Below are 11,362 nucleotides of genomic sequence, written 5' to 3'. Positions count from 1 at the left end.
GGAACATCTGAAATTACAACAAGGGGGGTTTGGTCAAGTGTTTTTCTCATCATTTACATCCAGAAGTAGAGGTGTAGCAATTCTTGTGAAAAAGAACTTACCACTTAAGGTCTTGAATTGTGTGAAAGATAAATCTGGTCGCTTTGTTATAATTAATGGTACTTTACAAGGGCAGAGCATCTCCATAATGAATATTTACTTCCCCCCTGCCCACCCCCCTGATTTCCTCACCAAGGTATTTCTAGACTTTTCAGAATTAAACTCAGACACTGCAGTGGTTGGAGGAGATTTTAATTGTTTGTTGAACCCCCTTATTGATAAGTTTCCCAGCGGTATAGCTTCACTCTCCCCTCGAGCTAAGTCACTTAAAGCTATTTGTGATGATCTGGGGTATGCTGATGTTTGGAGAACTTTTCACCCCTCCAACAGAGAGTTCACTTTTTTCTCTGCACCTCATGGATGTCAGACTAGAATAGATTACTTTTTTATGCCCAGGACGTCTTTGCAGTCTGTTTTATCTGCTAGGATAGGAAGCATAGTCATATCTGATCATGCGGAGGTGATCCTGGACATAAAACTCAACGGGGCATTCAATCTGTCAAGACATTGGAGGTTGAATACAACCATCCTTAAAGACCATACGTTCACATCATATTTTATTACAGAGTTTAAAGCATTTTTCTCTATTAACTCTCAATCAACAGATAATCCCTCGCTCCTTTGGGAAACCTGTAAAGCGTACGCCAGGGGTCTGATTATGTCATACACAGCCACTAAGAGGCGGAAAAAGCGTGAAAAGCAAAAAAGGTTAGAGGGTGAATTAGGAACTAAAGAGAAGGACTACATTAAAACTCCCACTCCTGCCCTGTTAAAGGAAATATCAGTTCTTAGATCAACGTTGGACTCTCTCCTAACACAGGACGCTGAAAAGAAAATGGGATTTGTCAGGCAAAAGCTATACGAACATGGCGATAAGCCAGGAAAGTACTTGGCGTACTTAGCTAAAAAGAGAGCTGACTCACAGTCAATTGCTACTATTACTGATTCGGATGGCAATCAGTTATATGAAAATAAATTGATAAATGACTCATTTAAGAAATTTTATGCAAATCTTTATGCCTCAGAACTGCCAAATGACGCACCCAAATTAATGGAGAATTTATTTTCTAAGATTGAGCTCCCTACTATCTCCGAAGACCAGAGGTCTCTCCTTAATGCCCCTATTACCGAGGAAGAGATAATGTTCGCAATTAAGAATCTGCAAAGCGGTAAGGCCCCAGGACCAGACGGGTTTGGTAGTGAATTCTATAAAGAGTTTCATGGCCTGATCCTTGAGCCATTGCGTGATATGTTTAACCACTCATTTTCAAATGACCAGCTCCCTCAAACGCTGAGGGAAGCCAACATATCACTTATTCTCAAAAAGGGAAAATGTCCAGAGTCTTGTTCCTCGTACAGACCAATTTCCCTTCTGAATGTGGATAGAAAATTACTTTCTAAAATTCTAGCCACAAGATTAGAGGACTCACTGCCACTAATTGTGAAAGGAGACCAAACTGGCTTCATTAAGGGCCGTAAGTCGTGCAACAATGTCAGGCGGCTTCTTAATGTAATTCAAGCCTACCAACAAAGTGCTAGGGATGGTCTTGTGCTCTCCCTAGATGCTGAGAAAGCATTTGATCGTGTGGAGTGGTCTTACCTACTCTTTGCTCTAAATAAATTTGGTCTAGGGGACAACTTTATAAAATGGGTGAAAGTTTTATATGAGGATCCTCAGGCTGCTGTCCTTACTAATGGGCTAAGGTCAAATAGCTTCTCTATATACAGAGGTACCAGACAGGGCTGCCCTTTGTCCCCCCTCCTATTTGCACTCGCTATGGAACCACTGGCTGAGGCCATCAGGGTAACGCCTGCTATACAGGGGCTGCTCATTGGTGATGTTCACCATAAAATAAGCTTGTATGCTGATGATGTCCTGATATTCATCTCTAATCCCGAGACCTCAACTACATCTCTTATTAATATTATTCAATTATTCAGCGAATTCTCAGGCTACAAGATTAACTTAACTAAATCAGAGGCTATGCCACTTGGTAGCCTTCACTCTGTACCTAATACTTCTCCCCCCTTCCCTTTTAAATGGTCTCCCTCAGGCTTTACGTATCTGGGTATATTTGTAACTCCTAAATTCCAGCAAATGTACAAAGCCAATTTTGTTCCCTTGTTTGATACAGTAAGACAGGATCTGGAGCGCTGGAACTCTCTCCCGATTTCTTGGTTGGGTAGAATATCCCTCTTGAAAATGAACATTTTACCTAGACTACTTTACCCAATCCAAATGATCCCAGTATTACTCTCCAATAAGGTAATAAAGGATGTAAATGGATGGCTAAGTTCCTTCATATGGAGTAAACGCAAGCCAAGGCTTAAGATGGCAATATTGCAGCTGCCAAGTTCTATGGGGGGCTTGGATCTGCCCAATATCAGGTTCTATCAGTGGTGTGCCCACCTATGTTATATTTCTGATTGGATCACAAACGATGACTCCTCTATTTGGTTAGACATTGAGACTTCTCTTTCAAAATACCCCTTACAGGATCTTTTATTTTTCAGAAGTTTCAAGTCTGTAGAAGATCACTGCAATAATCCTATTACACTTAACACACTCAAGGTGTGGAGGTCAGTTCGGCGCTTCCTGGGAAGGTCCAAACTGACCTCTGCTCTTACCCCAATTCTTAACAACCCAGATTTTGGTCCAGGATTGCTGGATGCTGGCTTTAACTCTTGGCTTAATAAGGGCATACGCAGACTAAATGACTTATTTGCTGATAAGATTCTATTGTCATTTGAGCAGATGGTGGAGAAATACCGACTCCCAAAGCAGGACTTTTTCCGCTTCCTACAAGTAAGACATTATATTGTGAAGAGCACCACCTTAATTGGTAACCCTGATATGTCTGTCATTGAGAGAATGCTTTTCTTTCCACAAAGGAAAATGTCTGTAAGTCTGTTTTATGATGCTTTAAGGTCCTTTCCTGCTGTCGATACACAGAGGGTGAAACAAGTGTGGGAGAAAGAATTGTCTGTGACTATTGACGAAGAGATGTGGGAGGACATTTGGAGATATGCAAAAACAATATCTATATGTAATCGTACTAGAGCAATCCAATTAAGAATAATACACCGATTGCATATATCCCCAAATCGCAGACATGCCTTTAGCCCCTCTTCCTCTTCTCCTCAGTGTCTTAAATGCAAAACTGATACAGGCACCCTAACACATTGTTTATGGTCATGTACCAAAATACAAAGATACTGGTCTGGTGTTCTGCAAGAAATTGAAAAGATCCTAGGGGTTGATCTAGAATTGGACCCAGTTTCTTTACTGTTGGGTCTCCCTAGTAGGCATGTTACTTCTGTGAGTAAGAGGAGGCTTTATAACATCCTTACCTTTGCTGCAAGGAAAAACATCCTTTTACGGTGGATTAGTGATAAGGTTCCTTCTATTAAAGATTGGCATAAGATACTTTTTGAATGGGTGCCTCTGGAATATCTGACATGTACATTGCATTCTAAAACAGATCAGTTCTACAAAGTGTGGGAACCCTATCTAAATTACCTAGAACCTGAGGTATCAGCTATTATGCTGCAAGGATTCTCTTAGAATGGTGGTGATCTATGTATTCAGAACTACACTGTATGTTCCATGTGTGGAACCTAACTTCTTAGTTTAAACCGAGCTTTTTTGTTTAATCTCTGTTTGTAAGTTTGTTTAAAATGTATGTATTGAGAGACGCAATGATGGGGATAGGGTGAGAGAAGCGGGGATAGGAAAGTGGTGTGCGTATGTGTGTATAGGTATATGTGTATATATCTATGTATGCGCAGATATGTGTAGGCGGGTGCCGTATTTTTTTATTATTATTATTATTTTTTGCCTTGTCTCTGTTGTTGTATCTCTTTAATATGGGTGAAAATTGTGAAATTCCAATAAAAATACTGTAAAAAAAAAAAAAAACTAGATTAAAGCAGGGTCTTAGGGAAATGGGTGTTTTTGACGGTCAGTATACTAGTAGTGAGGGTGCAAGTTTTCAGTCTAGTCCTTCTTTAACTTTTGAGTAGCAGAGGGAACTGTTGCAAATGCAGTTGGAGATAGAGCGATTGAGAAATGCTAATAGACCAGAAAGACTACCACAGTTTGATGTTTCACAGAATCTTCGTTTGTTGCCTAAATTTGATGAGTCAGATCCAGACACATACTTTGCTTTATTTGAGCGTATTGCGGAGGCTAGAGCTTGGTCAGATTTGGACATGACTATGTTGTTGCAATGTGTACTTACAGGTAAAGCACTTGAGGCTTTTGCAGCACTGAGTGTAGCTGACAGTAAAGTTTTTGCTAAAGTTAAATCAGCAGTTCTGAAGGTCTACGAGTTTGTGCCAGAGGCATATCGTCAACGTTTTCGTTACAGGAAAAAGTTAGATTCACAAATCTATTCTGAGTTTGTTCGTGATTTGACTTCTGCGTTTAATTGTTGGTGTACAGCTTCTGAAGTTAGTACTTTTGAGGGTCTGTCTAATTTGATTGTGTTAGAACAGTTCAAAAATTTTGTGTCTGACCAGGTTGCTACATATATGAATGAACGTAAAGTTAAGTCTCCAAGTGATGCAGCAAGGCTATATTCCCAATCTGGCTGTCATTCCTCCATACAGTAGCCTAGCAGTAGCTTTTCTAGCAGCCTATTGCAGCCCATCCTGCCCTGTGTCAGTCTCTTTTATAGGATTATGTGTCCTGTGTATCTCCTCCAGAGGGAGATGCCATATGAATACCGAGGTGTTAATAGCCTTAGGGGAAGCACAGTAATCCTCCATGCATTAGGGAGCTGTGCTGGGCCACAACTCAAGGAAAGGCTAGGAACTATTGGGCCTCTGCCTGTAATTAGGTGTTTATTATCTGCTTCTAGGACAACAAATATTACATTTATATTTGATTGATCATTGTAAGCACCTGTTGAATGCAGATAAGGCCTAAACATTTCACATTCTAATCGCTTTATTCATAGGCTACTGTTACAGTAGATCTAAAAACAGCATTTCAAAACATCTGCTCATGTCATGTTAGACTAATCATTAGACTAGACTACATGAGAGGGATGGGGATTATAGGCAAATGTATCATACATCGCACGTTTACATGACATTACAAAAGTAAATCTGAGTCAGCACAAAAACATTCAGAAAATGTTGATGGAAGGGAAGGTTTTTTCGCGCGAGATGAGTATTTCGCGGCAGAACTGTTTCACTCGCGAGGGGTCGCCAAAAACAAGCAAGTCTGTCTGTAGTCCTACCTCAGGCTCAGGGAACGTTTCTTCTCAGCAGCTAGCTAGCTAAAATATTAACTTTATAGTCTATGATAAAAAGAACAGTATACGTATGAAGACAGCGCACAAGTTTACTCAGTGTATGCTATTGTTGGAGTCATTTTCGCATCCAAAAGCTAAAGGTAAAGCCAGGCAAATGACAGCTAACGTTAGCTAGTTACAGTAGTTCACTCTTAAAGTTGACAGCTCTTTTTGATGTTGTTCTCTTTGGAAATGAATAAATTATTCTTGCCAAATGACCTTCAATTTCTAGTTTATCCTCGGGTCAATAGCGGCCGGACAGTTTTGTGGCGATGGCGGCAGTCACCAGGAAATTCACCATGACCCAGAAGTTCCACCGCCGACGGTCCCATCGCCAGCCCTATCCGGTGAGAACCATCACGACCCGGAGTCAGGGCATGGCCAGTGGCTGCTTCTTCGAGAGGCTGCCTGCAGAGGTCTTTGACATGGTCCTGGACAGACTCTCTGGTAGGTCTAACTAGCTAACTGGTTTAAATACAATGAATGAATGAATGAATGGAGGAAGAATGAATGGAGGAAGGGAGAGAGAGAAGGAAAGGAAGGCTGGCGGGCCTGTCAATGTGTATCGTTGATTGTCATTGACCTAATGACGGTCTTTCCAGTCATGTCTTATACTAGGCTAGCCAGCTGTGTGTGTGTGTGTGTGTGTGTGTGATATGACCCACATGCCTCTGTGTGTTGCAGTGCTTGAGATCAGTGTGTTCAGCATGGTGTCCAAGGCCATCAGTCGCTACATTGTGAATCACATCTCTACTCAGACCTGGAGGAACAGAATGATCCTACAGAAGCTCCAGCACTGCTCTTCTCCCTCCTCTCCTCCTCCCAAAGAGGACCCCGCCACCCTGGGACACTACAAAGCGCTGGGTAGGTAGTAGGTACAGCCTATAGGCAGGAATATGAAGTCAATCACAGCACTTTTCATAATAAACTCTAGGCTACCTCAAGATAACTGTGTCTAGAAGTGCTTTTTAGTCATGTAAGTGTTATGTCAATCTTTATTCATTCAGGGTTGAGAAACAGATGTAGTCATGGTGTCACCTTTTTGTTTGTTTCTGCTTGTTGTCTCAGGGTTGTTGTTCAAGAGGTGTACCCTGTTGCTACCTACAAAGGACAGGTTGAAGTTTATATATAGCAAGTTCTCCCAGGTAAGACAGAGAAAGGTGAGGGAGATAGATAAGGTTATGGAAATTAATGATAAGGATATTTAGCAACGTTGTTAAATTACTGTAGTAAAGCATGAGTTGTTACACATAATTTTTTTTTTTTAAACAGTTAATCATTATAACACAGGTTGTAAAATATAAAAGATTTTACCTAGTTACAGTTCATATGAGGAAATCAGTTTATTAAAATAAATAAATAAAAATCAAATCAAATGTTATTTGTCACATGCGCCGAATACAACAGGTGTAGTAGACCTTACAATGAAATGCTTACTTACAAGCCCTTAACCAACAATGCAGTTTTAAGAAAATACCCCCAAAAAAGTAAGAGATAAGAATAACAAATAATTAAAGAGCAGCAGTAAATAACAATAGCGGGGCTATATACAGGGGGTACCGGTACAGAGTCAATGTGCGTGGGCACCGGTGTTGAGGTAATTGAGGTAGTATGTACTGTACATGTAGGTAGAGTTATTAAAGTGACTGCATAGATAATAACAGAGAGTAGCAGCAGGGTAGAAGAGGGGGGGGTATATGCAAAAAGTCTGGGTAGCTATTTGATTAGCTGTTCAGGAGTCTTATGGCTTGGGGGTAGAAGCTGTTTAGAAGCCTCTTGGACCTAGACTTGGCACTCCGGTACCGCTTGCCATGTGGTAGCAGAGAGAACAGTATATGACTAGGGTGGCTGGAATCTTAGGGCCTTCCTCTGACACCGCCTGGTATATAGGTCCTGGATGGCAGGAAGTTTGGCCGTACGCACTACCGTCTGTAGTGCCTTGTGGTCGGAGGCCGAGCAGTTGCCATACCAGGCAGTGATGCAACCCGTCAGGATGCTCTCTGGTGCAGCTGTAAAACCTTTTGAGGATCTGAGGACCCATGCCAAATCTTTTCAGTCTCCTGAGGGGGAAAATGTTATGTCGTGCCCTCTTCACGACTGTCTTGGTGTGCTTGGACCATGTTAGTTTGTTGGTGATGTGGACGCCAAGGAACTTGAAGCTCTTAATCTGCTCCACTATAGCCCCGCCGATGAGAATGGGTGCGTGCTCGGTCCTCCTTTTCCTGTAGTCCGCAATCATCTGCTTCGTCTTGATCACGTTGAGGGAGAGGTTGTTGTCCTTGCATCACACAGTCAGTTCTCTGACCTCCTCCCTATAGGCTGTCTCATCGTTGTCGGTGATCAGGCCTACCACTGTTGTGTCATCTGCAAACTTAATGATGGTGTTGGAGTTGTGCCTGGCCATGCAGTCATGAGTGAACATGGAGTACAGGAGGGGACTGAGCACGCACCCCTGAGGGGCCCCCGTGTCGAGGATCAGCGTGGCTGATGGGTTGTTAACTACCCTTCCACCTTGGGGCGGCCCGTCAGAAAGTCCAGGATTAGGCCCTAATCTATGGATTTCACATGACTGGGCAGTGGTGCAGCCATGTGTGAGCCTTGGAGGGCATAGGTCCACCCACTTGGCAGCTAGGCCCACCCACTGGGGACCCAGGCCCAGCTAATTAGAATGAGTTTTTTGCCACAAAATGGCTTTATTAAAGACAGAAATACTCCTCACATTTTAAAGTAGACTTTTATTGTCCCCAGCACAAGGCCTTTGAAAAATTTCAGGGATTTTTTATTTCAGCTCATGACACCAACGCTTTACATGTTGCGTTTATATTTTCTTTCAGTGTTGTAAGGCCTACATACTGTAGATTAGTGCTTCAACCCTGTTCCTGGAGAGCTATCCTCCTGTAGTAGGTTTTCAATCCAACCACAGGTGTAACTAACCTGATTCAGCTAATCAACCAGCTAGTTATTAGAATCAGGTTTGCTAGATTATGGTTGGAGCAAAAACCTACAGGACGACAGCTCTCCAGGAACAGGGTTGGAGAGACCGGTTGTAGATGTCCATAGACTTACATAGACTGCCTGTCTCTCCCTGCCTCTCAGGTCCCGTGCTTCATGATGGAGCAGTGCACTGCCTCAACAGGCTGCCCTTTCTTCTCCAGCTACGGAGTTTTCTTGCAGGTGAGACCCTAAAGTAGTTTCAAAAGAAAAATACCTATGAAACGCACAAGACAAAACAAGGTTAAACAAGGATATGTAACAGATCATTACTGTTTGACTGACAGACGTTGATTGCGGGCTGGGATGAGCTTGAGTGTCACCGGGTCTTCAACTTCCTGTGCGACTTCACAAACCTTCCCCGGAAGATCGAGTTGGTCGTCACTGGAAAGCCAGGTGGGTGTCTGTCCCTAATTCAGAGAGAGAGGGTGTGAGGAGGAAAGAGAGAGAGTGTAATGTTTCCCATCTGTGTCTAGGAGCATGTCAGCGGTTGGAGCTGCAGATCCGTGGGTTCTGTCGTCAGGTTCTGTTGGAGCCGTGGAGCAGCCGTAGAGACACTCTGTTCTGGCTCACCAGGATCCTCCAGTCCTGGCCCATGGTCTCACAGGCCAGGCTACTGTTCATACTCTATGGACCACGGCTGCCTGACGGTTAGTATGCAGTGAGTTTGTGCATGTGTGTACATCCTCCAACCCTGGCCTATGGTAGAGTTTGTGTGTGTGTGTGTGTGTGTGTGTGTGTGTGTGTGTGTGTGTGTGTGTGTGTGTGTGTGTGTGTGTGTGATAACAGTCTGTATTTTTTCCAGGTTCTCTGGGCTGGCAGGAGCAGCTGGGTGCAGGAGTAGCCCAGTGTTCTCTGTGGGACTTGGCCAAGGCTGTGATCCTGCTCCACAGTGACCCGGAGGCTAGAGACTGGACCACTGACACCGTACTGGCCATACTGGAGGAACTCACAGGTACACACACTTTAACCTTTTACTGTAGTGGGCTAAATCACGGTCACACAGAGTGATTCTTGGTAGCCTTAAACAAATCTACTTTGAAACAAAGTATTTACCTCACGCACATGGTCATGGGCTTACAAAAAAGAAGACACCTGTACCATGTCAGATATAGAGCTGAGTTTGGATCCAAATATTACACTTTATATACATCACAGTAGACTGAAATATAACAAAACAGTTTGACATAGAAACACTGGATTTTCATCGTTTAAAAAATAATCTTTAATAATTATGAAATTATGAAAACTATTAATAACATTCCACCCGTGAGGCAAAAGAGGGCACTTTTCGTCGTTGACTGCACGAAAAGGCTACCATATCTTAACACACACACATACACACACCTTTATTCAGGTGCACACAGCGTCTTCGTTGTGCTCATCACATCTCTCTGGTCTCCCCAGTGCTCCCCCAGGCGTGGCATGTAGAGAGCGTGGCCAGGCTGTTGATCCTGTGTGGGAACAGTCTGTGTTACAGTATTCTGGCTAGCAAGGCTCTCAACGGACGCCTCTTTGAGATCTCACGACTCCTCGTCTACCTCATACTGGTCAGTACACATCTGTGTTGTGAGAAGGATGGCTATTCAAATCAAATCAAATATACACATATTTAGCAGATGTTATTGTCAAATATACACATATGTTTCATATGTGTGTATTGTAGGTGTGTGAGAAGGACGGCTACTGTATGAACTGGTCGGTGAGGATGGTGCAGCAGGTGTGCCAGGTGTTCTTGTCGCCGTCAGACAGGTGGTCGTTCATCCAGAGTGTTGAGAACATGTTCTCAGAGGTTACTATGGAGATGTACGAGGTTGTCATGGCAGGTGAGGACATGGCAGGGCAGGTGGTTCACTATGTTTGGTCCCAGATAGCCATATGGCCTTTGTCTGTATTGTCAGTAATCTCCCTCTCTTTCAGGTAACCGTCATGAGGACATGGAGACCTTCCAGAGCCTCCTGAATGCCAGTGCTCACTTCCACACTGAGATAGTCTACATGTTCCTCAAGAAGGATTGAGGAAAGAAAAAGGAAAGTGAGGGGCTGAAGAGATAAAGGGGTGAGGGGATAAGAGACAGAAGAAGGGGTGAGGGGATAAGAAATAGAAGAAAAGGAGAGAGTAGGGACACTGTCAGGGAAATGATGATCTGAAGGTTTGTGTTTGAGCAGAGAGAGGGATATAAAAGGAGTGAAGGTAGCCCAAGACGATAGGGAAAATTAAGGGTTTCTTCTCCCTTTGTCAACAGTATTCACATCATTACACTTTTATACTTTTGTTATACAGCTTATTTATACTTTTGTAAATGAACTGCTTTAAAATATTGGTATCCTGTAAAGGAGTATTTAATTATATTTATAGATTTATTAAGAGAAGTTTGCAACTATTTATTAGCATTTCATAAAGGTGTTCAACTTGTACAGTATAACGGTTATGATGCATTGATTGTACTTGATGCTTCTGTGTTGATGGAAGCTGAAACTCATCTGTTTTTGCATAAATTATTAAAATGGCCTTTGGGGTCTGCAGTGTTGATTCACTATTATCTCCTCTCACTATGTGAGATTCAAGGAACATAACGATCCAGCAAATAGAAAGATAAATTGTCACCCCCTTTGATGAAAAGGAAGAGACTACAAATCAAGAAAATACCAAGCCTTTTATTTGTTTTCATTAAAACATCCCAATATATAGGAATATATTTAGCACTGACTGGTGTAATAATCTCAGCACCAAAAAAAAACATCCCTTTTTCAGGACGCTGTCTTTCAAAGATAATTCGTAAAATCCAAATAACTTCACAGATCTTCATTGTAAAGGGTATGAACAATTAATGAACATGCACCTGTGGAAAGGTCGTTAAGACACTAACAGCTTACAGACGGTAGGCAATTAAGGTCACAGTTATGAAAACTTAGGACACTAAAGAGGCCTTTCTACTGACTCTGAAAAACACCAAAAGAAAGATGCCCATG

The 11,362-nt window shown here is 42.5% G+C and overlaps 1 protein-coding gene across 1 annotated transcript; it reads left to right on the top strand.

The window, feature by feature from the left end:
• The first annotated feature begins 5,637 nt into the window (after positions 1 to 5,637).
• On the top strand, positions 5,638 to 10,408 carry LOC139547092 (F-box only protein 47-like). The gene is made up of 10 exons (XM_071356144.1): positions 5,638 to 5,846; positions 6,084 to 6,263; positions 6,468 to 6,544; positions 8,496 to 8,573; positions 8,678 to 8,786; positions 8,867 to 9,040; positions 9,196 to 9,345; positions 9,798 to 9,940; positions 10,057 to 10,216; positions 10,311 to 10,408. Exons 1-10 carry the CDS (start codon positions 5,672 to 5,674, stop codon positions 10,406 to 10,408), a joined length of 1,344 nt encoding a protein of 447 aa, XP_071212245.1. The 5' UTR covers positions 5,638 to 5,671.
• The last annotated feature ends 954 nt before the right edge of the window (positions 10,409 to 11,362 follow it).

Source organism: Salvelinus alpinus, chromosome 20, assembly GCF_045679555.1.
Source record: "Salvelinus alpinus chromosome 20, SLU_Salpinus.1, whole genome shotgun sequence".
NCBI lineage: Eukaryota > Metazoa > Chordata > Actinopteri > Salmoniformes > Salmonidae > Salvelinus > Salvelinus alpinus.
The sequence above is the reverse complement of the archived record's forward strand: the minus strand, read 5'-3'. Positions and strand labels throughout refer to the sequence as shown.

Excerpts from the sequence above, each read along its gene's own strand:
- LOC139547092 (XM_071356144.1), top strand. The coding sequence starts at position 5,672 with ATGGCGGCAGTCACCAGGAAATTCACCATGACCCAGAAGTTCCACCGC. Across the intron at positions 6,264-6,467 it reads GGGACACTACAAAGCGCTGG|GGTTGTTGTTCAAGAGGTGT; the intron begins GTAGGTAGTAGG and ends TTGTTGTCTCAG. Across the intron at positions 9,346-9,797 it reads CATACTGGAGGAACTCACAG|TGCTCCCCCAGGCGTGGCAT; the intron begins GTACACACACTT and ends TGGTCTCCCCAG.